A 26679-nucleotide genomic window follows, 5' to 3' on the forward strand; every position below is an offset into this window, starting at 1 on the left:
ACCTTTCTTCCCAATCAGTCTGAAAGCACTGGAGACAATTAATTTATTTAGTATTGCAGTTTCCTGGTTCTCCCTTGTCACAACAAACCCCAAAGTCTGCCCTTTCTGCATGAATTGGTCAAAGTTGGTTTGGTCAAAAGCTTTTTAGTTGCCAGCACTACTTGTACTGGAATGGACTGCTCTGAGATGGTAGTGTAAATGGATGATGGTTTTTTTGGATAAAATATTGCTATTTTCACATAACAGTGAGTTTTCTGCATGTTTGCCAAGGAGGGAACACTGCTAGATTTCAGAAGGAGGTTTTATCAGGAAAGGTAAACGATTGCATCCATTTTTACCCCCCTACCTCTCTGCCTTCCAAGACAAAATAAAACACCCTAATGAAAATCTCTCTTGGCTCCTTCCCCATTTCTCAGGCCTCCTCCCCACCAGTCTTCCCTCTATGTCCACTCCCCCACAGCCATCTGTGCCCCACCATCCTCCTGCACGCTCAGAGCAGCAGACGTCCATCTGGTTGTCACTGGGGGAGTCTCTGCTTTGGCTGGTGCTGCAGTTCCAGTGGACCAGTTGATCTGATGGTTCTTGGCAAGGGGAGCTCAGAGCTGAGAAGGCTGCAAAGTAGAAAGTAAACCTTCATCTGCTGAACTCAGCAACAGATGCCAGAGGCCGCCTGCCTCCTACACAGGCTGCCGTCAGGCTGCTTCACGTGCTGCTGCTGCCGCCAGCAGGGACAGGGGCGCTCTCAGAGGAAGGTTCGCCCCCTTGCTCAGGTTTTGTGTCAAGGGTCTTTGAACCCCTTGTTAAATGCGAGCCTGTGAGTGGGAGATGAGGTTGGCTCATCACACTGCAGTGAATTGCTTATTGGGAGTCTCTGTATGAAGAAAGGAAGCACAACAGCCCAGAGTGAGGACTGGCTTTCTAGGAGAAGTGTCCACCAGTACAGGCTGTTTTGCTACCTTTGCTTCTGTTCTGAAGAACCTGAATGAAACTAATTCACATTATTTTGCATGTAGTGTTCAAAACGCATTGGATACCATAAGGTCAAAAAAATTCTTATTTTTTTTGTTCCCAGTGGTATAAGAAGCCAGACTACAATCTGTTCACGCCCTATGTACAGCATCGCAGGAAGAATCCAAACCAGCCATTTTACATTCTCCATCCAAAATTTATATGGCAGCTCTGGGACATCATTCAGGAGAACACTAAAGAGAAGATACAGCCCAACCCTCCTTCTTCAGGTTTTATTGGTAAGAGTGTTGAAGATGGGCCTGGCAGACATGTTAGATTAAAAAAAAAAAAAAAAATCACAAAAATTATAAATGTGTGCATTGCATGAGGATCAAGTCCATATACGTGTACTCTTTGTTGTTGGTGCTCTATACAAAAGCAATGACTAGCTAAAACACACAGTATGAGAACTATGAAATAGTTGGGTGAATTTAATGTTCTGCTTTCTTGCCTTTCACATCCATAGTATGCATGCCAGATTTATAAAACAAACATACATCTGTGAGAAATTTGTATTATTCCATATTAATTTATCTATTGAGAACCTACTTGATTCTGAAGTTCTTTGTTGGGATCATAGAGCAGAAATGCATCAGACAAGTGAAAGCATACAGCAGATCACACAGAGAGGATGAAATCACTCATGCAGTCTGACAGGCCAAGCTGGATTCCCTACGCAGATCAAGGAATGGGATTTACTATGCCCTGTCACAGCTTCCAGCACTCAGCTGAAAGTGTCCAAAGCATCCCCCTCTTACACTTGAAGGAATAGAGCTTCACTTTATTTTTTGGTCCTTCCTTAGTAGTTCTTGGGGGATAATTTGCCACTGTGCCCACAGTTCATACAACATAACTTACCTGGTGCATAGAGCAGGTCCTGATCGTGAATGTCAAAAGCATGCAAGTACTCAGAGTAGCAAGGCTGAATCAGGTCTTTCTTGCTCCCTCTAGAGACACAGAGGGCAACAGAGCTCCAAACACTCGCTTCCACTTTGGAGGAAGATCCATCCTTTCCTCCTTGACATAGTGATATTGGTTTATGTATTTGCTGCAGGCAGAAGATGCTCTTATCATTCTTTCTGTCTGAATCTGAAAGTGAAGATACCTGAGATTGCATCCAACATGAGAAAACCAGTTCTGAGCACTTATCTTGGGTTCTGTATATAGTAATGGCATCCCACGATACTGTGGAGCCCACCAAAGGCCTTAGGGAGGGTGCTGACGCTCTCAGAGGGATAACATAAAGGTGTCTGGGAGATGCCCATCTATGATGTGAGTGGATTGTGCTTACATGGAGCGTGAGTGGAAAGAAGAAGCCTTGTGTGTCAGAGGAGGATGCCTTGGCAGTTAGTTACTTCTTGGAGTGAGATTTTTGGAACCTGCTTGTAAAAATTCATAAGAAGTCTGCTCATGTAGAATGATCTCACCAGCAGCATTCACATTTCGCAAAAGCATTTCTTGGAGTAATGAAGTTGTTGATAAAAATAGGTTAACAGCTGCTGATCATAAAAATAGTGAAGAGGATCGTTGTGCTGTCAATCCATACTTCCACCATATATAAGAAACACATCAAAAGCTTTCTGTGAAGAAACGGAGTTAATTTCCCTATAAGAATAGAACAGTAATCTTCAACCCCAAATCTAAATGTTCCTGACAAAAAATATCCTTCAAGCACAGAATGACATGAAAATATCAAGCAAAAACATTAACAACAAAAGCTGTACGGATATATACACACTCTGTGTCTGCAGATGCAAATTTGCTTCCTTCACCTCTACTGAGAATTTTATTTATATTGTTCTTTTCCAAAGGAGATGCTTAGACATTTTGTTAATGCTATTATTAGCTTTAAGAAAACAAGGCAGTAAGACAAGCTGATTGGGAGTCATATCCACCTAACTTGATAACTAGATACTATTCTTATAGATGCATTTTAAATATGTAATTAGGGAAAGGCTTCCTATTTTATTAACCTATTGAATGGATGTCTATGGATTGTACTTGTAACGTAATATAAACTGGGAGACAGCACAGAAATGCAGCTGTGTGTTGTCAAAGGTGGACTTGAAGGGCAAGATAAAACATATATAATACAGCTTGGCAGAAATCTGAAAAGTCATGTTGGTCTTCAGCTCAGGTATCTCTCAGCAGCTCCTGTAGCAAATATCCAGTTGGAACTGAAGCTGTCAGACACAACTGAGCGCACCAGTATGAAAGGTGTATCCTGAGTGTTGATTCTGAATGTCCTGATTCTTATAAAATCTACAAAATTATTTCCTATAAAATTAATAGAAGGAATGGGTAAAGGATGACCATTACAAAATATGAGTGTCTTAATTTCAAGAAGAGATGGGAAAATGGTTTATTAAATGGCCACACTGCTAATATCATTGTGCTCAAAACAGCTATATGAAGGAAGATAGGCTGCTGTTAAATAGAGGGTATGAATTTTCACAGGCAGAGTGATCTGTATCCCTGAATCTAAGCTCTTTATAGCATGGACTGTAGTGATTCTAATCACTTCATTAGAATAATTTATTGTAAGTCTGTGTGCAATGCTCTGCAATTAGAACAAATACAGACTGTACAAGGATCTGGTTTGTCCATATTTACACCAGCAGAAAGTCAGGCAGCCCTCTGTGAGCTTGTGGTTAATTGCAGAGGAAGAGCAGCAGTTCCTCAAATCACTTTTGCTGCCAGTAACGTGGAGAAGGTAGAAGAAAATTATTCTGGATCAAGTAAAGCAATTTTGTTTCAAGCTTTTTAACCCTCTTTAGCCCCATTTTACAAAATTGGACAAATGTATAAATTAAAACATGGGAACATCAGGCTATTTCCTTTCAGGAATGTCAGGAATGTTTTAGCGTGGTCTTAGAGTATTTCTTCAGTAAGTATATTTTTCACCTGACAATTTTATCTATTTCTGCCGCTTAGCACTATTTATAAGAAACCGAGTCTTCCCGAAGGGAGGATGTTTGGTGGAATGTGTTCTCATGGTGGTGTTCTGCAGCAGTGAGTCACCATCCTTCAGCAGTGATTGATGTCAGGGGAATCTTTTAACATGGTTAATAGCTGTATTAAAATACTTAAGTCACAATATCATTAAGTCTATTGGAAAATGGGCCAGTGGGTCATTTGTGGAGAAGAGAAAGTCTCTTGCATGCTGTGACTTTAGGGGAATGAGAGAGTGAGAAGAGGATCTTTTTTCCCTGGTTTCTCCACCGCATAGGGGCTAGGGAGAAGAACATTTTTTGTGCTTCCTTTGGGGTATAGGATGCCCTGTCTCAGTATAACTCCTTCCTGGAGCCACTGGTTCCTTAAAACCCTATGTACATCAGCTCTGAGCTGGCATATTGCTTGAGGAGAGGCAATAGCACTGTGGTAGCTGGTGGTTGGGGTGAGAGAAGCTTAGTGCCTGTCCTGGCTGTAGAGGAGGGGAGAGGAGAAGACGGGGAGAGAAGTGTTGCACAGAGCAGGATTGGTTGTGCTCTACAGGTTAAGTACAAAATAAGGCACAAGTCTGGAATGCTTTAGTAATACTGCATTTTGTGTTTTAAGCCTTCAAATATGTCACTGCTTCCAGCCACTTCTGAAATGGTAACATACAACGTACACACACTACGGAGGTGTAAAACCAGGTGGGATGAATATTGCCCAACCCAGATCAGCTTCGTCCAAGAACAGAGTTTCTCCATTCCTCTCCATCAGGTTCTAACTTGTAGAAGTTCATGTCTTCGGTTTTCTTCTAAACAGGGTGTCAGCTCACGGCAGCCCATCCATCACCGGTGCCAGGCTGCACCGTAACAGTGCTACACGCAGACCCACATCTGAGCGCAGTCTTTTCTGCTAAATTTGTTATTACTTTAATATTGTTCTCTACCCAACTTAGTGATGGGTGTAAGTTCAGGACATCGTCAAAAGTAGGCTGAACTCATTGCCTGTCAAATTGCGGCCCGTTTGTTAGGTGTTACTTCTGGGGGTATTCCATGCCTAGGAAGGATTAACTTGGCACAGACAAGTCACCCTTTAGCGTGGTATTTTCTAGCTCAAAAGCTATGAATAATGACCAAGAAAACAGAGACACTGGTTTCGGTTTGGATGGTTTTTGTTTAATTTTGTTTTTCTTGTTTGTTTGTTTTGTTTTGTTTTGTTTTGTGGGGAAAGGTTCACGAGGGCAAAACAAACCTTGTATTTTAATCTGGGAGTCTTTTTTGGCTTGTTTTCTGAGACACTGATGTGGACTTTCCCTGGCTTGTAATTTTGTCTTATGTGGCATGTCATAGTTTAGCTAATGTCACTCCTCATTATGAATTATTTACTCTTTGTCTCCCTAATCTAATCCTTAGATGAGCTTTGAGAACCCATTCTTGCATATTTTTGCATCATTTTTGCAGCTGCCACCTTCATGCTTTTAAACAAAACTCTCCACAGCATTCTTATCGTCTTGCATTAGCATTAGGCAATTGCAGTGGCAGCTCTTTGCAGTTGAATTTGTTGGTTCACCTTTGTCTGAAGATCGGGTTTGCTAAATGAGCACTGATTTGTTTACATCTCGTCTTGGACTTTGATCTACTCAAGTTTTCTCAGAAGAAATGTAAGCATCCAGCCACCAAATCTGGGATTTGGATTCCACTGGCAAATCCTAAATTGGCAGTTGGAAAAAAAAATTCACTGTTATTAGGGAAGGATTTGCCCTATCTTCTGGCAGCAGAAATAAGTGTTACCGGTTCACTTCCTATTAATACATTTTTCACTGTGAAATACAAACTCAGTCTTCTTGCCCTCTTTCTGAGCATATCAAAGCTTAGTTTTAATTGAGGCTCATCATATATAAATCAGCAGTCTCTATTTTTACCATTCTGCAGTAAGAAAATTCTTCCTACACCCTCCTTAGTAGCCTATGTAAACAACCTAGTTCTGACCTTACGTTTTTGTCACCAGAAAACCAAGACTGAAACTGCTTCCTTGAGTTTCTCAAGGGCAGCATTCTGTGTGCATTGGATGGGATGGTACATTAGCATTCGGAAAGTTTGGGAGCTTTTTAAAAATGCCTAGATTATATATACAGGCTTTTCTACGAAGGTTTTGCCCCTGTCTGTTGTTTGCTAACTGGATTTGCTATGAATTCCTACTTACCGTAGTCCATCAGTACACTTCGCTAGCTTACCTCTTCAGAGATGATTTTACTTGAAATTCACATTTATATACCCTTATATACCCAGCAGCTTTTGTCTTTTTAAAAAGCTAGCTGAAAGCTCTGACTGTGGTGTTATTTTTTTACTCCCAAATCAAAAAATGGTCTTTGTAGATTTTTACATTTTAGGTTGTCTGTGTAGGCGGTAGTCTCTGCTATATGTTGTAGCTTTTAGTGTAACATATGAACCACAGAACACAAAATTATAACTAAGCCCAGATTACTTTATTGTTGGGAGAAAGAAAGGCTTGTTTGAGGCTTTACAGTTGACATTACGGATTTAACAGTTATGCGTCATTAATATTTGATAACATTATTTTAATCTTCATTTGCATGCATTGAGACAATAGTACAAGCAAGACTATCATTACACTGCAACATTAGCAGAGCATTGCATGACTAAGAACTTAAATTTGAAATGGCTTCAGAGAGCATGTTGAATAGAAGAATGCAGCTGATCTCCAGCTCTGCTTAGAAAAAATACACTTGCAAGAACTGAAAGAAACAATTTGACATATTAAGAGTTGCCTTTATAACTGTTACTTACTCAGCTGTTTGCCAGCAGTTGGTGAACAGAATAGCGCTTACTCTTTTCAGCTCAGTTTTGTTCAAGTATTATCACACAAATAAATAATACTTCCAAATACATAACCGTTAAATTCTTCTTATTCTAATAAAAAGCACTCTGAAATTTGAGCATCCTCTACTTCCTGACATACAGAGATAAAAGAGCAAACTCTCCTCTCACAGCACCCCAAATCACATAAGAAAATCTATACTATTCTAATGCATCACCCAGATTTGAAAAATACATTTAAAATGATATGATATTATTGGTCAGCATTTTCCAGTCTGTGCTCATATTACAGTATATGTTACTGTGATTAATGTACGGTTTTTTGCATTTAGCATTAAGTGATAAATACGTCATTTCCTAGGTGTACAATATAATGCGAGTATCTATACATCAAAGATGACAAATATTGCACAACTTATTAAGCTTAGGCACAGGGCCATTTGGTGACAAATTTCTTAAATTTACAGAAAACCAAATATTTATTAGGTATTGTTTTCTTGTGGTTAGTATTTGTCATAATTCATGAACTAAACAGAGGTAAAAGAACCCTTTTTTAGAAACATAGTATTTTAAAAAGCAAAAGGTATTTTTAATATATGTTCCAAAGAATAACTGAGGCACATTTGGCCCAGTTTGAAGGAGTGACAGATTTTCCTCTGGTACCTGAAATCTAATCAAGAGAGGACAAATAGAGACTATAGAAGTAGACTAACATATCGAAAACTAAATGCTTTCTGTGTATATGTAATGCTTTCAAGTGTACACATTATCAAACATAAACTTACTGGTGTGTCTAGCTAAATGCTCTTCTGTGACTAAATTTGTGGTGTGTGTGAAATGAGACACATTATGAGTATAATAATCAGATTATGAGTATTTAAATGTTTTCAGCATCTCTAACATTTTGTTAAAATGATGCTGAGTTCTTGCAGAATGTTTGAGTTGCACTTATTATTCTAGATGCCTTCATACAGCATCTGTTGTATTCAGGTATATTAAACTATATTTTATTTCCTAGCGAACATTCTTTTTAAATTAGTGCGCTAACCACAAAGCCTAATTGTACCGTACAAAAGATATATGATGGAAATTCAACACCTCTTGAGTCATTAAAATTGTTAAGAACAGATTGAAAATATTTTCTCCTTTTGAATAGAATCCGTAGTATACGTTCATTTGTATAAACTATCCATGCAAGGAATTTAATCTTAATTTAATTCTGGTTTAAATGTTTTCAGTGCAAATTGGAAAAGCTCAGGAGTTTATTTGTGCCAGTTGAACTAAGTTTAAGCCATACCCAACATTTCCTGACACCGTAGATACCTGCCAAATAGGAAAAAAAAAAAGTAACATGCCTTTTTGAGGATTTCGAAATACTAATATATAATATTTTGAAATACCTAATACTTTATTAGAATCTAACATTGTACTGTTCTAACAAACTTGCAGGTTGACTGTTTCTCTATGCTCACAATCTTATTTTTTATTTTTTTTTTTCCCCAGTATGGTATTCAAGGACATTGTCATTCAACTATAAAGCATTCATAAAGCACATCTTTGAATGATCTACTATAAAACAACTTTTCTCCACACAGGCAGAATTATTTTGCATTTTTCCATTTTCACAGTTATAATCCAAATGGGACTTTTGAAATACCAGCAAGGGTATTAGAATTACATTAAAGTGGCCTATACAGAAATGTCTTCAGTTGTGATTTTGAAGGTATGGTTGCACCAGTCATGCTTGCCAAAGTTAAAATTGTGCCAGATACCCTGAATTTCTCTATGGATTTTAGATTGGATATTTAAGATCTGAAAGTTTTAAAGCTTAAGCATAGGTTCTTGGAAGAGGCTGGGTCTGATGGTCATTTTGACACCTGCTTACTGGTTTCAGAGTCATGCCTACAATATTATTTTCACATGCTTCAGTAAACTTCCAAAAGGATTCAGCAGCTTCATTTCCATCCTTGGAGATACTCAGGACTGGGCTGGACAGGACCCCAAAGGGACCTGATCTAACTTCAAAGTTGTCCCTGCTCTGAGGGGACTCTGAACTGCCTGCTCAGTTTCCTCCAGACCCCTCTGCAGATCTCATGGCAACGTCATCACTCAGACTGGCAATATTTTTACTGGTTTGTACTGGAGCTTAACAGGTTCTTGACCAAATCCCCTAGGCACAATAGTAATACTGCTACGACTAGATTAATCTAGTTTTTACTGAGCTTTTTTAGGTCCCACTGATGAAAAGCAGACTTCGCGCTGTGCCCCGTGGACTTCTCTCAACATTCATTCTAAAGAGTACTTCACCCTTTTTTGATGTTTGCGTGCTATAGATAGCCTATAGGTTTTCCCCTTCAGGTTTTACTTTTTCTTAAGTTGTGCGTGTCCTCTGGCCTTCCCTAAATACTTTGTAATTCTCTGCTTTCACTCCTATTCCTGTACCTTAATCCTTATGAGTGTAAAAAAAAAACCCCAACTCCTCTCAGCTTAATCATTGTACATAAAATTGACTTCTGTTTATGGTCCATAGCTAGGTCAGTCAGAGAGCAGGGCTCATGCTGCCTAGCTTTAGATGTCTCCGGTGCAGGTCTGTTTTTGTGTTAGTCAGCCTCAGACTTATTAGAGCAAAAAATAGGCACCTCTTAAATATGGCTATGAGACCTCTGTTCCCCTCAACATGTGAAATTTTCACCCCACACTGGGAGCGCAGGTAGAACTTACGCAGTACAGGTATCCATGCTGACACTCAGGCTTCCCCTACAGTCAACAGAAAGAAACAGGAACTTCTGGGGCATGCCTTGTATGATCCACTTTTACGTGTCTACTCTGGGATGAGTAGGCATGTGCTGCTTCCTAGAAGTGCCCTCTTAATTCTGCTGACAGCAGAGGAGCTGTGATACCTATCTCAGGTGTGGGTAACTGCACCAGTGGGCACATTTGGCCAAATGAATCACACCTTGTTTTCATTTCTTCTCACTGTGCTCCTGGAAAAGCCAATGATGTTATTTTTTCACAAAGCTCTGAAAGCTTCTGACCTAGGAGAGTGGAGGAGAAGGTGCTTGATAGCAAGAGCCAGACTCTTATTTTCAGTTTCTACATAGTCACTGGAGAGGAACGACACTTGAAAGGACCAATTCATCCCATCCTAAAGTAGACATCTAAAATAAGTCAGATGAATTGAGCCCTAGAAATGCCTGTCTCCTGCATTGTCTGTAAAGAGTGCTTTAAACCAGATAGGTCAGAGATGGGCATGAACATCTCAGTGGGATTAATCCTGTCCATACTATAGGTGTTGGGACAATGACTATTTCATCATGCTTATTAATGTCTCCTTAGGTCATGTGTAAGCAAGTCTGTGCTGTTTTATGTGTAGTAATTGTCCATTGACTGAAAACTAACTTAAGGACTGTGAGCAAAGACAAATATTGAAGTGTATCAAATGGAAATTTTTCACCTTACAGGCTATCAAAGAATTTGGTTTGCACTCATACTGATGCTGATGATTGTAGAGCAGTGCTGAGATATGAAACAAACTTGCAGATGATGCTGAATTGGGCAGTGATGTGAAAAGTACACAGACAAAAGAAATAACTAGATAGGCATGTACTCTGTGGGTAATATATGGAAAGGAGGTAAACTTGGAAACTACAGGTTAATATGTGTAGGAGGAAATGCGAAGAGATTCAGCCGCAGAAGAGGAACCCAGGAAGCGATAATACAGAAAGAGGTGTGTAAAGATTGCAAATGGGATAACAAATGAGAAGCAAGGTAGGACTTTGCAAGCAAAACTGGTAAGCAAAACAGGTTAACAGAAGGAAGGTCAAGTCAGCAAGCAGTCAGGTGCATACCTCTTCTTTATCTTTGTGATTGCATCCAGAACACAAATGTTCAAATGTAATGTAAAAAATATTTTGGGGATCATGTAAGTGCCAGAAAGCCATTAGTAATTAAAAAAAAAAATATCACTGAAGGTAACTGGGGGAGAGAAGGGAAGATGGGGAAACTGAATTATGAGGTAGATTAAAATATAGACAGCTTGCCACACTTTGTTACACTGGTAACACTGCTGGTTACAGGTGTCAGTAACTCACTGCAATGTTGTTAACACCAAGCAAAGAGAGAAATTGAGTTAGAATGGTACTAAAAGACATGGGCTGGAACACGAGACCTGTAGCCCGGGGAGCTCTGTTGGCTGCCCTGTTTTAGGGACCTAAGGAAAACAAGCCAGACATGGTGTTAGAAAGTAAAGAGAATACAAACAGAATATATCCTAGTACATGGACTTGTGTAAATGTCCTCATGGTTTAAACCACTAGTGTTCTTTTAAAGATGGTTGATTCATGGTTTTTTGTGAACTTAGAAGTCAGTAACGGCTCCACAACACTGGGGCTGTCCCCTGTGGAGGGGGGTTCACATCCTCTAAGGCATGGGGCAGAACTGAACCCATTTATTCCCTACTTTAGTGAGGACTCATTTCATACAAAGAAAACAGTATTTTTCCAAAAAGAGTTTGGGTTGCTGGGGTTTTTTTTTTGCCCGCCTTCCATCATTAATATATTGCTATCCCACCGTCTGTTTTTTAATGAAACAGCTTAAGCACATCATTCCAAGGGAGAGTTTGGGGGCCGTGACAGCTAGGTGGAGGGACCTACCTCCACCTAGAGTAGAGTTCATGTAGATTGAGTATGTAATCCTGCATGCCCTGGGATCTCGCCCAGGGGTGGTTGGGATGGGAGTGCTGGTTGTACTGCACCATTGGTCTCTTTGGCTGGGGGTCTGGGGTATTAGAGGTGCTAAAAGAGAAAAAGACTGGCAATGACCACTGTTTTTCCCCAGAGTGAGGTTTGGCCATTTGACATGTGCACCAGATTAGAAGTCTCAGGAGTGCTCCCATTTCCACCAGGACAGATAAGCCTCTGTAGCCCAGGGACACCTGTGTATGTGGTAATCTCTACTCATTGTCTTAGCTCATCTTTTAGTCTTGTTGACCCTAGACTTCAACACAAAGATGTGTTGTAAATTAGCTGTTACCACTCAGAAATTAGCCTGTGGAGTCACTGTCTGTCCTCCCTTAAAACATCATTGTCCACCATGAGCGAAAACTTGAATGGACTGTCAGAAAATATGGATATTTGTGAGCAATCTAACCTGAAATCCCAAGACATGAATTGTATGGAACAAGGCAGGAAAGGCAAGGAGCTAAACTAGATAGTCCAGCGCGCCTTTTAGATTAATTTTGGAGGACATTGATCCACAGATCACTGAGAACTAAGACTCTACCACTTCTAAATGCTCCATTAACTATTATACAGGAAATTCAATGATGTTGCTTAAAATTTTGCCATTATTGAATACCTGCAGTGGTGTGGCCATCTTTAGTGTTACTAAGGAATTTATAAGAGTGTTCCAGTTTTTGCTCTTGGCAGTTCTCCTATCCCACAAATGGCAACTTCCTTTATTAATTTTAAGGTTAGCTGGGTAATGTGGCAGTGAAATGAAACACACTCTGGTTAAGGCTTGTACTTTCCATCAGAGCCAATCTTCCTAAGACATTGGTGGTACAGCTTTTGAAATTGGCTCCAGGCTGGGTTCTGGGGGCAGGAGAGAAGTCATTTTACTGTCTGTTTCTGGACGAGGTTCGTTGTTGCACGTGTTTCTGCCGTCTGTCCTCTGATTCAGCTGGATAACGGTTACCTTAGAGTGGCAGGTGGGCTCTCCATCAGTGGAGGAAGGAGGTTGGCAGTGGAAAAGCTGACGAAAGCATTTGTAAAACTGAAACAACAAACAAACAGTTCTAGACATAGTTGCTAGGCAGGCTACAATTTAGAACATCTCTATAACAGCTTGGAGGCAAGGAAACACGGTTTATTAAGCTTGTACTTTGTGCTCAGATAGGGATTAAATATTTTTTTGCCATGAATCCGTGTTTCATCCTGCTTAAGACTAAAGTTCATTTAAACTTGTGGATGTTTCCCTTGAAATTGATATGCTTAGCTTTTCTGAGACCATAGACGCTGTAGAGTGTAAAGCTGTAGAACAATCTAAAACATTTTCAGAACCTTTCATTTATGATAAAAGAAGATTTAATCACCGAAGTAATTGTTTTTCAGTTACTTCACACATCAGGCAGGGAAAAAATCATTTTGATAATCTAATGATACACAGCAGGGAGAACATAAGGTTCTTTTCATTAGCAAGCCATTGAAATCTCTGCGTTCCCAAACTGCAAACTAAACTTCAGAAAATGGCTTTGCTTAATTAAGGAACCAAAATAATTTTTTGTGTTAATTCATGTCACTTGTGAGAATTATCCAAAACACCTTTGATGCTTTATGATTCCAAAGCTGTTGTACAGAAAAAACAATTACATCAGTTCTCATTTGTAAGTGCAAAGTGAACAGAATCAGTACAGCTGTCTCTTCTGAGAGTTGACAGTCATATTCAGTGGATAGGGATGCCAGCAGTGCAACAAGTGCTTCACTACATTTTCTGTATATTTCTATTTTTTAAGTTAAACCTTAAAAAAAAATGCTGTCCAATGCTTACTCCATCATTTTTCTTTTCACATGGCTATGGGAAACAGGAAAGGATCCCAGAAGCTGTGATTAGTGCAGAAGTGTTGCAGTTTAGACAGTGCTGTTGATCAATATCTGATATTTAAAATGTGCAGCCACAACAGCAAGATTTCTCTTGTTTCAAAGCTATAAAGACCTTCTGTTAGTATAGATTTACAGTTGTGCCATAGGAAAACAAAGTTTGCATAAGCCCACTTATCTTCCTTCCGAATCAGTCCTGTTCTAGTTTTGATCTTGAGCATGGGATAAGGAGAGTAACAGCATCTTAGTACTGTACTAAGGTCAAAGCAAACCTTCACCTGGCATTAAACAGGGAATTAGTTTCCCTGTAGCCTTTCTTAGCTGCTACTGACGGTGCTGATGATAGTCTGCCATTGACATGTGCCAGGAGGGTTGGCATTTTATGGATTGCACCTTGCTGAGTAGGAAGTGGTCGGGGGCTTTTCCCCATGACAGCACTGCTCTGAGGAGGAATTCACAATCCTCAGCCTCTCTCTGTAAGACTCTTCACAAAATTCTTAGAAGCTGCTGACATTTCTGCTACCACTACATGTTTTTATAAGTCCTTCTGGATGTATTTAGATGGCTTTCTTGGTAATGTCTTCCTGCCTAGAGAGAAGCAAGTGGATGGAAAAAGTGGAATTGGTTCAATTCTAGACTACAAAGGACCAACATTGTAATAAACTGGAGATAGAATCATAGAATCATTAAGGTTGGAAAAGACCTCTAGGATCATCAAGTCCAACCGTCAGCCCAACACTACCATGTGTCCTAAATCATGCCTTGAAGTGCCAAGATGTTTAAAGGAATACATTAATACCCTAATACTACTGACTATCTGAATGAACCACCCAAAAGTTGTCAAGGAAAGAAACACGGGTGATACTGGCCCATCTTTCTGCTCTTGTTTCCCCTTGCCATGGAAACAGAAATTGTTCGGATTCTTCATAGATTAGTATGTATGTAAATATTTCCAAGACACAGATATCCAAAAGCACAGAGGATAGAATGGGAATACCTGGGGATTTTTTTATATCTCCTGTACATGGCAGGTCAGAGTTTAGCTGTGGAAGTGGTGAATGTACCAAGAAGAGCTCCTTAAATACACCAGGCAACTGCTCTGTGTGTCTGTGTGTGTTCTGTATTTTGCAAGTGAATGTAAAGACCTAGTCTGTCTTGCTAAATAGCTTCCAGAATTGCTAATATTCAGGAAGACCAAGAAAAGTGATCAGTTGACTCAAAACAATTAGCATGCGGCTGCATTAGGTGTCTTGATTCTTGTGTGGGATGTTTTGTGGACCGGATAGGGTAAATGGGGGGAGGTGGGAGAGAGCAGTCTTCCCACTCAGGGAGGCTGATGGTGGTATGCAAGGCCATTATAGGCTTTTTATTCTTTCCTATGATTGTTGTCCTACCCCATTGACTCCACGAGGATCACAGTCGTTATGCATCAGGGACAAGTGAAAGCTCCCCTAATAAGAGGAACTATCCCTCCACTTAATTTTAGCGAAGTAATACTTAAGATGTGCAACACCAAAGGAAAGCTAGAAAGAAAACCAGATCGGGTGACTGCAGGGAAATTTCTGAGAGAGGTGTGAAATCTGGGGTTCACTTTTGTTTTCACTTTCTGCTTCAGGTATCCTCATCATGATGTCCATGTGTAACGAAGTGCATGTGTACGAATACATCCCTTCAGTCCGACAGACCGACCTATGTCACTACCATGAGCTCTACTACGATGCAGCTTGTACCTTAGGGGCTTACCACCCCCTGCTCTACGAGAAGCTTTTGGTGCAGAGGATGAACAAAGGTTTGCAGGATGATCTGTATCGGAAGGGGAAAGTCATTTTGCCAGGGTTCAAAGCTGTCAAGTGCCCTGAAAGAAATAATTTCTCACACTTGTAGAAGAGAGTCCTTCAGAAACTATGTGCAATAAGGTACTACTGTCGTACTATAAAGAAGAAGACAATACTTGAAAAACGAATCTTAGACCAATCTAGTCTATAAATTGTAATTAAGTAGCAGGCATGAGAAATACTTCTTTTCTGAGCCTGAGTATTTATTACTGCTTTGCAAATAGTTAAAAAAAAAAACAAACCAAGGCTTAGCTCACGAAAGGTGCAAAGGACATACTTAGGCAGAAATATAATGTATTGTTGTGGGTGTGACTGTCAGAGTTTGTCAGTGGTCTCTTATGCCACATATGCTAGACTGTAACTTTTTTTTTTTAATGAACTTATTTAACTGTTAAACCTGGCATTGTGAAACAGCCTCTATTGTTCATATACAGAGTGGCCAGTTGAACAATGCAGCCTTCCTCATGGCTCCATGGGATTTTCACACTCTCCAAGAATGAAGTAATCGCTATTCCGAGCTGTGCAGTCATTGACTAGAGTAGATTTTAATTCCCACTCATACACAGGCTCAGTTACAAAGCTCCAACTGAAAAGAGGGTCTTGTGGTGGCTATGAAGTCAGTGCAGATGGGAGATGGCTGTACACACAGCTAAACCAGTTAAACTACTGGATGTACTTTTGATGCCTGATCCCCATGCTCACACTGACTGAGTAGGGCAGAAGGAAAAGGAGAAATGTCTCATTTCTTTAGATATAGCAAACATATCTGTAACCCGTTCAGCAAGAAAAATCCCCCTTGGAAGCCTATCAGGAAGGTGTAAGTGAGATGGAAATTATGCCTTCCCTGGGTCTGCAAAGATAAAGACGATCCAGAGAAAGCCGAGGGAGGCTGTGTGGCACTCACATCACACTGAAAGCAAATGCTGAGGGAGCTCACCTTTCTGCAGCAAAGATAGCATTCAGGATTACAGACATCATTTGTTAGGTATTTCACTGGGATCCAAAACAAACTCACTTGTTCACAAGTTACTACTGTTAAGAAAGTGTAGGGAGTTTTCTGACAAAAGAAGAGGATATCAGTGGTTTTTATTTAACATTTGGAAGACCGTACCCCAGGGAAGCTGTAATGCCTGCAAAAAAAACTGACTAACGGATTGCATATGGAGATAATTTGATATTTTCCTTCATAGCACACAACGAGAATATTCTCTAAGGCACTTGTGAAATCTGGCTCGTTGCTAATATATTTACAGCATTCTTTTTCACGGAAAAACTTGAGTTTCAGATTTTCCAAGTGGCAGGACGTTAATGGTTTGCGGTTGGTTTTTTCACACAAGCATACCATTTCTCTTAGGGTAAGTTCAGCAGGAACCTATGTACACAAAAGCACAGCTATATTCTACTCGTGTCCGTTCAGTAAAAAGGCAGACAGCTCAAAGGGGCACTGAAAAGAATAGCTGAGTGCTGTGGTGGAGAGTACTTTTTGTCTTTTGTCTTAAGCAACAAAAAGGCAATTGAAGGGTGGACACAATATTAATGACTATTTCTTCTTCAATAGTAATGACAGTAGAATCACAGAATCTTTTGTTCTCTCACTCGGCTCCCTGGGTCGGATGGCTTTCCTTCCTAAGAAGCGAAGAATATGTCTTACATAGGTCTTAGCCTTCTTTTCCTATGTAGTCTCTTAATTTGGGCTTTATGATCCTCTTAAGATTCCTCTTGTTGACAGAGAAAGTATGTCCAGATGTTCTTAAAACTGTTCTGTACTGTGTGGATAGTTATGTCCATAAATCATTTTGATAAATGTCAAAATGAATAGGTTTTCTCATATTAGCCTTAGACTCTGGATATATTACTGATTTCTTCTTACTGTTATGTCTGGCAGCAACTTTCATTCTTATAGTAAGACTGTTGTTTAACCTTGTGGAGAATAGATAACCTACACAGAACTAATCTATTTTTCCATATGTTTGGTACCCTGTTTGTAAAACATATGAAGTCTGAGCAGTGCAATCAAACATATCTCTCTTTCCTGTGTGCTGGGTGAGCTACCCCATGTTTGTAAAGGAAGGAAGTTGATTAGCTTTCTAGGACTAGTGAATATGCTACTTTTCCATAAGCAGGCAATTCTCAAGTTCTGAAAAGAAAAAAAAAGCATATCATTTTGACTGGTCTGCAACCACTAACCTTTGATTTTCACGAAGAAGAAGAATACTAGCTGCATTACTCAACTACCCACAGCGGGATTATGTTGTATTATTTCCTCAGTAGTTTATCAGAATAACCAACATAGCTGTTGTACAGAACGAGGCGAATTATAACGATTCACGTAACAAGTGCTTAGCATATCTACTCAATACATCATTTAAATAACAATGCAGAATCAGGTCTGAGATGTCATAAAATGTACTATGTATTTTTAATTTACTGGACTTTGCGCATTCAAGCCCTCCCAGCAGAAACTGTTTCTTTGCTGTATCCTGATTAATATGGCAGTCAGTGCTCCTTCCACAAGTGGAAACGCACGTGCTGTAGCACCATCACCTCAGAAGAAGCCGCAGAACTGTGCTGCAAACGCTTGCTCACAGAGGAAGACGACTGACTTGTGATGCTCATCTTGGAAAAAATAAGGATCCCCGGCATGGCTTCCCAACACTGGTTTCCACTGTGATGTTTCATTGGTCTGCCTGCTCAAACACCTTGTGGCTGCTTAAAGAGACGTTACTCCTCTACCCTGCCTTGTCCTCCTTTGGTTTTTGGCACAAGTGCAAGTGTGCCCAAGATGCTAACTGAGGGCTCACTGCCACTTGCTGCAAGAGGGGAAGGGGCAGAAATAAAGGGGCAATACAGAGGACCTGCAGAGGTGCTCCCCTCACCACTGCTTACACTCTGGCATTGGCACTGGTGGCTTTTAAAAGAACCCACCAAGTATTTTTGCATTTACGGGCGTCTCGCCATCCCTCGCAAGGGCAGAGAGATCTTTACAAAGAATCACATTCAGTAAATTTAAAATGAGTGAGTGTGTAGTAACACTGAACCATGTATCTTTTAATAATAATAACAACGCGTGAGAGTGCTGGGTTTAGACACGTATCTTAAATGCAGACAGTGTGAAAGGAAATGCATTTTCCTACCCAGTTAGTGTGGGTTTTTTTTGGAAAAAGGTACAGGCATGGCTTCGTAGCTCTCCCGGGTGACTGTGGCACCCTAACAGATTGAAACTGCACCATAGATGAGAGGTTGCCCAATCCTGGCTCTTGAGGGGCATCATCAGCCAACAAATGCCTCTGCTAGTGGACCCCTGAGCTCCCTTCATGCTTGTTGCAATGACGCAGTTATGGCGTTTTACTGGCAAGTAGGAGTAAGTTGCCTTCAAAAGCTATCGAGCCTCATTTCTGTGCCCTGGTGCTGTGGACAACAGTTGCACTGACCTGAAACAAACCAGAAACGCAGCAGCAGCTTAAGGAGATGTGCTGAGTTTATGCCGAATTTAATTATGCTCTTTTTTCCACTGTGAATTCTGTAGCTTTTCTGACTTGCGGTGCTCTATCATTTTATGCATTCAGCCTTTGGATGGTTAAATCAAAGTATTCTTCATTCAAGAAAAAAACATGAAAGATTTTGCCTCATTTTGAGCCAAAATGTTTTTTGCTAGAACAAATTACTAATTGTTCCTTTCCTTTATAGTTCTGAAGCTTACCTGAGCATAAACTCACAGCTCAGTCAGTCATTCCTTGGATTAAACTACTTATCTTCTTTTCTTACCTGCCTGTGCAGTTTTATGTTGTTGAAGCTCTAGTAAAGTCAGTGAAATCACAATGATACAAGAAATACATATCTTTGGAGGGAGAGAGGGGGGTGATTTGCACACTCCCATCTACACTGTCTCTGTACAAATTTAGCCAAATCATTGCATGTCTTTGGTCAGGGCACTTCCTTTGGTGAAAACATCCAAATTCTGAACCTGTTGCTATACATCTCTCGCCAAAGTCAGCAAAACTGAGACAGTTTGTTTCTTAAATGAAGACAAGAGTCTACATTCAGTCGTTGCACAGACTGAACACACTCATTTTAGAGATGGATTGAATTAAACAGGAGTTCAAAACACATGCAAACCAATCCAATCCATAATGAGGTTATTCTTTTTCATTTCCTTTTTCTTCAGCAGTTTTTAAGGATGGAAAATGCCATTTGGACAGTGACACAGATGTACCGTGAAAGGAATATTAAATGCATTGACTGCAAAAATAAATGACTCTTATTTTTCCCTTCATGCTCTCTAAAGTTGATGCGTATTGAATAAAGGAAATTGTTTTCTGAAGTGGGTAATTCAGAAGACTGGCATTAGAACGCATCCGAATCTTTCCCGGGAGCTATCCTCTCACAAACAAGGGGGATACCTGATTTAACTGTTTGAAATTTAACAGTAGCCCGTGTCTGGGCGTACGTGCATCATGGAATGAATTTTGACACTGCAAATTTTTTCTCTCTGGCTTGGTGATCGGATTCAGAGTTTTGTTCTTGAAATAAGAGTTGTGTGTAAAAGCCTTACATTTATCCGTATCATCTCATCACTCTTATAATATGTAGTCATTGAACTATTCAAATATAGACTGTGTACTTTTTTAATAGCTTTGAGAATTATTTTGTATGATGATTTTTTTAAATGAATGTGTACTCTAATAACAAAGCTTAAGATTTTACAGGAGTCACATTTTTAAGCAGTGTTTGTATACATTTTAACACTTTTTATATTTTCTATTATGATTTTGTATATTTTTATGTATGCACAGTGTACAGATTTTCTCCTGTAAATAAAACATTTGTTTTCATTTGTTTAGGAGTGCTGGTCTTTTCATATTGTCTTGAGTGAATGACACTGAACTGCAGATGGCATGAAACCGGGGAAGTGCCTGTCAGTTCTGCCCACAATTGCAATGACATCTCAAATGAAAACAGACAGATAGGCTGACAAGTAGCTTTCACAGTAAACTACAGAAAAGAGGCAAATATCGTGAGGCCAGGTTTATTCTAAAATGAACACGTCTACCCAAGGACGTGCTCTAGGATTCCCCTGGGAGAATATGCCATACTGCTCTAGCTTTGGCAGTAAACCTCTTGGGATAGTCAGGCCCTCTAAGGAGTTCATGCTCTGGTGACTTGATGTACTCGAGATGCTGGTAAACTTCAGGTAAATGGCTGTGCCACCCATTCAAGGAATCCAGTGTCATGCCTTAAAGAACAAGAACAGGCATTTTATCTATTATTATTTAAAGTGAAATAAACTTACCAAAGGGCAAATATAAAATAAGATGATCAGGGGGCTGGAGCATCTCCCTTATGAGGAAAGGCTGAGAGACCTGGGTTCGTTCAGCCTGGAGAAGAGAAGACTGAGGGGGGATCTCATCAATACCTATAAATATCTGAAGTGTGGGTGTCAGGAGGAGGATGGGGCTTAACTCTTTTTCAGTGGTGCCCAATGACAGGACAAGGGGCAATGGGCGCAAGCTGGAACAGAGGAAGTTCTAGCTAAACATGAGAAAAAACTCCTTTCCTGTGAGGGTGCCAGAGCAGTGGCACAGGCTGCCCAGGGAGGCTGTGGAGTCTCCTTCCCTGGAGACATTCAAACCCCGCCTGGACGCGTTCCTGTGCCGCCGCTCTGGGTGTGCCTGCTCAAGCACGGGGGTTGGACAAGGTGATCTCCAGAGGTCCCTTCCAACCACTGCCATTCTGTGATTCTGTGATAACTTGCCATTCAGTCCGTGACGAAATGCCATATAATTTAACTGCTGTCTGCTTACATCCATTAAATGTGATGCATTCTGCTGCTTTTGGTAGTCTTTGAACTATGCAGTGGCTGGAGTTGGCCCAACGGAGGTGACTGTCACTGTTTCCATCCCAGGAAGTCACCATGAGTCCATGCCAACAATAAAGCTAGTTACACATTAGTGGAATGATAAAAGTTGGATTGCTGTCACATAAACTGGCAGCCAGTAATCGCAGAGTTCATCCTGTGTATTACACCACCTCCTGGCAGGCAGTGTTGAGGGGATGATTGCTAGATGTCACGACATGCAAGTAACACCTCTCAGAAAACCCAGAACAATAAGCTAGACTAGGGGATATACTGAACGCTGGGATGCATGAGCGAACCAACTAATTGATGCTTTTCAAATCCATCAAATCTACTTTTACTCTGCTTTTTTTTTTCACTTAAAAAAAAAAACAAGAACAAAACATGATCACTATTCCATATGATAAAACTCTCAGTAAACATCATAGTCTATGACATGGGAGAGGACATTCTTGTCTCATTGCATACAAACCAGTATCTCAGTCGGAGGATGAAACCCATGAACTATACGTGTGTTGGGTACAGAGAACCTCTTGCTGTACTCCCTGTTCTTTAGCAGTGACAGCTCTAGAGGGTGTGACATCATCTTTCTGATAGTACCTCAGGGAGCCTTGGAGGCAACTCATTTTCATGTTTATTCCCAAAATTGTACTGCACCTTTCTGAACAACACACCTTTGAAGGAGGTATTTTATCTTTTTATTCATAGAAGTCTGCTGTGTTTCACTTGACCAGCTCTGAGGGGCATAATTCTCTGACAGGTCGAACTTAGGCATTTTGGTCTGTTTATCTGCATTATTAGCTCACATGTTGGGGTCTGGCTGAAAGACATGTCTCAGAATGCTTGCTCCAACACGCTGTCTTGACTGCAGCATGAACCTGTTGAAGAACAGCTAGACAAGTGAGGGAGGAGCCAGGAAACTGCACTTGCAGTGATGATTAAGTAGTGGCTTACTGTAGGACTACTTCATCAATCAGTGTGAACAGTCCACTAACACTTGTGGTTTGGTTGGACTTCTAGTCTAGCTCTCCCAGCATCTTGATCTTTCCAGGGTGGCAAGTGGATAATTTGATTGTTTCATCACAATAGCATGGATTTATCTGCTGCACCCCAAAACCTACCAATATCCACTCCATACATGTATCTGTCCTTATTTTCAGTGTTCAGATTCCAATTTCTTACAGTGGTAAGTTACTATGGATAGAGCACTTCAAAGAAACTACTGCACTTTTGTGAAAGTTAAGTACAGCCTGACCCCTGAGCTTCATGCCTTGATACCCCAAGCAAGTTAGAACTGCATGGCCTGTTATTTCTTTTTCCTAAAAATACGCTAATGTTCAAGTAAATGCCTATTAAGTTTGATGGAAATGCTAACTGGATGTATTAAAATGACAGGGAACTAACAGTAATGCAGTAACATAGTGGTTTATTTTTTTCCCTGGAGCCAGAGTAGCCACCAGCAAAAGTAGGTTGTGTTAAATCACAGGCGGAGGCATTGCTGGTGTGACTGCTGAGTTCTTAAATACTATAAAATTAAAGAAAGGGGTCCAGGGGAAGGGAAGTGGTAGAGGCAAGGGATGATGAAGCACAGCAAGGGAGGAGAAAGAAACAGCTAGAAAGATGTACCATACCAGATGCAAAGGCAGAACTGCTGCTTTTTCCTAATAGTCACTTAATTGATTTTGGCTGTTTGTTTTATTTATGGGGTTTTTTTTTTCTGCACTTTTGGAAAGGAACCCAATTCATCTGTTGGTGCTCATCTTGCTGCTGTTAGGTTTAGCGTGGTGGGGCGTGGTCTTAAAATGACGAGCTAAGGTAGTTATGAACAGTAGTTAACTTCTGCTGAGGCTCAGCTTCTTTGTAAACATACGAATCCCAAAAATTAAACTGAGAAAAGACTAATGCCAGGAGAGTTGTGGGGTTACATTGCTATACTCTGAACAACCTCCTCCATGTGCTTGTAGTCATCTGTATGATAACTAAAATAAGAAAACCCATTTATTCTGGTGACCTGTGTCTGCCCATAGACAAACACAAATTGAATACCCTCTTGGTTACAGGATGCTGACAGATAAGGGATAATTACTGTAGCAACAACTGCTTATATGCTTGTGAGAGGACTCCAGAAACCCCAAGGGGTTCACGAGGGCAGACAATAGACATCACAGCTGCCTTGATTTTATGGAAGAAGCCAGAGGGGAAAATTGCTACCAGTGCTGACTCCAGGCTGTGTCAGCTGCTGTTAATTGCCTCATTCCCAGACAGTTATCTGACTGCAACTGAGCTTCCTAATTAAAATATTTTGCTGGCCCATCTTCTAAACAGTGGGGTTTTTCTGCCCTCAGTCCTGGAGTGCATGTACTGTATTAGCTACAACCTGCACTGTTGCTGTCACGTACAGCAGGTGTGTCTCCTGTGCAGGTGAGATCCCTGGAGGTGAGGGTCAGAATGGAAGAGGGTTGAGGGATTTTTGGATTGGTTTTGATAGAACTAGAAGACTTGTTTTGTCTTTTAAGCACAGTTTAGTCATTCTTATAGCAGTTCAAGGAAGTAAAATGTGAACACACCTCAAGAAGCTAGAGTTCAAGACTTGTGAGCTGTGATTTGTAGGCTAGGTGGCATTCCTGATCCAAAGTATCTACACCTTGGATTAAGACTGGGACAGTAGGAAGAAATTTTGGCAAGTTAAGGCAAGAAACATGAGATGTGTCTCTTGTGAAAGCTAAAAGTGCCTGAGGTCTACCCCTGGGCCCAGCCGTGCTGCCCATGAGGTATGTGAGCCAGGAGGCTCATATAGCATGCTATATCCTGAGCTCAAGTAGGACAGATGTATGGACAGAAGACCAGGAGGAAAGGGTGGGGAAAGTTCTGATCTGGGCCTGTTTCTGAGCCTGCTTTTTTAGAAAAGAGACAGGAGGATTTGCTGAAGCTTCCTAGTGGATCAAACAACATTAATTTTCTTCCCTAGCACTATTCCTCTCTGGAGGTGTCGAGTTGTTTTTCAGTTACTTTCAGTGCTTGTTTCCCTCTAAACAAATGAAATTACAAGCTATCTGATGGACCTAATTTAGACTTTACAAATGCATGGGGCTGAATGTAGCTATCAGGTCATTATGCATTTTAATGAGCAGCTGGAGCATCCCAAGAACAGCAGAGATGAGAAGAAAACAAATCAATAAGCTGTTACCAAAATAATACTAATGAAGTTGTTTCATGGTAGGACAGCAGGGAAAGCAGAAACGAAAGAGCATATACCACTGTCTGAGAAATATTACTGTATTTTCATGGATATATAGCATACTATTCCAATAATCCTTGATCATTTAAAAGTACTCTTTTTAGATAAGTCCTCATGAAATAAGCTTTCTCATATAAAGTGAACAAAGTGAGAGATCAAAGCTGCAATGATCATAAGCTGGGGATAGTTATTTTGTTAGAGGAAACAGAGAAAGACTTTTCTTTAGCAATACTTTCATGTAACCAGCATGGCTGCTGAATTTCAAAGGGACTGGTTGTGCACATGAAAGGACAACAATGCTACTGTGTCTTCAATGCACATTGGTTTAAGACAGCACTGTTGCTTTCAATGGGGTTTATTACTGCAGGAAAAAAAAAGATCAGTTGTCATATTTATCTCATACTTGCTCTTCCCTGGCCTTAAACAGAGCCATTAAAACCCATACAGTATACAAAAGGGGTGGCATATGCGAAGTTACTTCCTCCTACCTAAAAGAAACTTAAGAAGAGTTTCCTAAAGCAATGTGAGGAACAAGAACAAGCAAAGAACTTCAGTGAATAGCAACAAAATGGATCCTGCCTCTATTTCCTATTCCTGTTTCGTTAAGTCAGGATTGTTTAGGGCTTTGCAGTGTGATTGGTGGATCCTGACTGAGAGAGGCAGCATCAAATTCACCAGTCCCTACAGCAACATTTCACTTCATGAGGAGAAATGAAGGGTCTGTTACTACTACAATATGGGATGAGTGATTCCACATCATTTTGAAGTAACTCCCATTTTGCTGAAAGGTCAAAGCATAACAAGAAGTATTTCGACACTTGAAAAATGTAGATGTCTATTTAGTGATAGTCAATATGCTGTTCTGCCTACCCAGTTTCTTGTATTTTCAGTTCTTCGCCCATGGACTCTGGATCAGCCCACAAGGATTAAAAGAAAGACTCCGTGCCTGACTAATGGTTTATGCTGATATATTCCTGCCTCAATTCTGCCATGACTGAAGCACATTAATAAATACCGGTAGAAATGTGATCGTATTGTGTTCGGTTTTGCTGTGGATTATGAGCTGCCTATCCTTGGCTATGTGTGTAACACATGCTTAGAGAAAACGGTTCTTCCAGATGTTCCTTACAGAGTTTCACTTAGGCTGAGACCAAAAACACTGCACAAGGAAATCCGAAGTAGTACGATACCATTGGCTATGTTCCCTTGTGAATTACTCAGGGTCTTTTTGCTTGAGGGCGGGCCACTGTCTTACATTCTCCTAACACTCTCACACGCGAAAGAACTGCAGTAGCTCTTGGGCATTTTATCTACTGAGTCTTCTTCAACACTATCTTTCATTCTGCCTCTGGCTAAAACACAAGTTCTTATGAGCCTCCCCTTCCCCCAGATTCCCATACCACCTGCCCTGTTGCTATAGCTTCTGTTGTCCAAACCATTTCCATCAGTTGCTGTGAACGACATACTGGAGGTGCTCTGATATGGGAATGCTGGAAGAACCTTTTAATACCAGATGTTCATCCTGCTGCTGGATGAGAGCTCTTGTTACAGCCCTCACACTGTTTTTTCAGGCAATGAAAGCTGCAGTGTGGTGAGTGGTGGGTATAAGGCATGGGAACCAAGTCTTTCTGTTTGGTTTGGGTTTTTTAATCTTTATCCTGGTTTTCAGCCAGTTAGGTATTGATTTTACCCAAGACAGAATTAGAAATTACTGATGGTGATTTAATTTGTGACTGTGTTTTGGTAGCAGATGTTCGGTTTTATGTGTAAGCAAGGCAACAAGAGAACCGATTGGGCTGAGAAATCAGAATTTCTGTTGTGATGGAATTTTTACTTCTTCTACAATCTATTTTTAATTCTTCTATAATTTTGTCTTATCTTGGACAAAACAAAAAAAAAAAAAAAGAAAAAATTCCAGACAAAACATGGGACTGTCAGAATATCCAATTACAGGTAGATGCCTTTAGGGAATAATAGTTCAGCTTTATTCTTGTTGTTCCCCTATAAACTAAGTCTCTGGGTTGGGCTGCCTTTCACTGCATGTCCTCCCCTAGCTGAGCCACCACTGTTCCTGCACTGGTGCATGGTGGATGCCGTCTAGTAAGGGTGTTTGATTTGCCTGTGTGAAGGACAGTGTTTTTCATTGGAGGTACATTTTTACAGGAATGGGGTATAGAGGCTTAGCCATGGAGATCTGCCCTGAAATGGGATGTTTCATCCTTATTGTTTTCCCTGCTGAAAATAAAATTGGCAAAATTAACAGCTTATAATTTTGCAGAAACTGCAATTTGCACCAATAAAATGCTTTAATGGGAAACTGCCCAACAAGTTGCAAAATTTCCTGGGTTTTGTTTTATAACTTACGTAGAAATCCCTT

At 40.4% G+C, this 26679-nt stretch overlaps 2 protein-coding genes across 8 annotated transcripts in view; one reads left to right on the forward strand and one right to left on the reverse strand.

The window, feature by feature from the left end:
- Positions 1-20046, forward strand: part of ST6GAL2 (ST6 beta-galactoside alpha-2,6-sialyltransferase 2) — a 54266-nt gene extending 34220 nt beyond the window's left edge. For 4 of the 7 annotated variants that reach the window (XM_075092233.1, XM_075092195.1, XM_075092214.1 and 1 more), the window contains 2 exons: positions 1073-1247; positions 14991-20046. In XM_075092233.1, the coding sequence (XP_074948334.1) occupies positions 1073-1247; positions 14991-15259 (444 nt within the window). In that variant the 3' untranslated portion in view covers positions 15260-20046. The remainder of the gene's footprint in view (positions 1-1072; positions 1248-14990) is intronic. The other 3 variants (XM_075092186.1, XM_075092204.1, XM_075092224.1) reach the window with 3 other exon arrangements.
- LOC142056796 (pinopsin-like) overlaps positions 6406-26679 on the reverse strand; it is a 109289-nt gene continuing 89015 nt past the window's right edge. Inside the window, exon 5 of the mRNA XM_075092247.1 lies at positions 6406-12551. Coding sequence (XP_074948348.1) covers positions 12324-12551 — 228 coding nt within the window. The 3' untranslated portion in view covers positions 6406-12323. The remainder of the gene's footprint in view (positions 12552-26679) is intronic.

The sequence above is a fragment of the Phalacrocorax aristotelis genome, chromosome 1 (assembly GCF_949628215.1).
Source record: "Phalacrocorax aristotelis chromosome 1, bGulAri2.1, whole genome shotgun sequence".
NCBI lineage: Eukaryota > Metazoa > Chordata > Aves > Suliformes > Phalacrocoracidae > Phalacrocorax > Phalacrocorax aristotelis.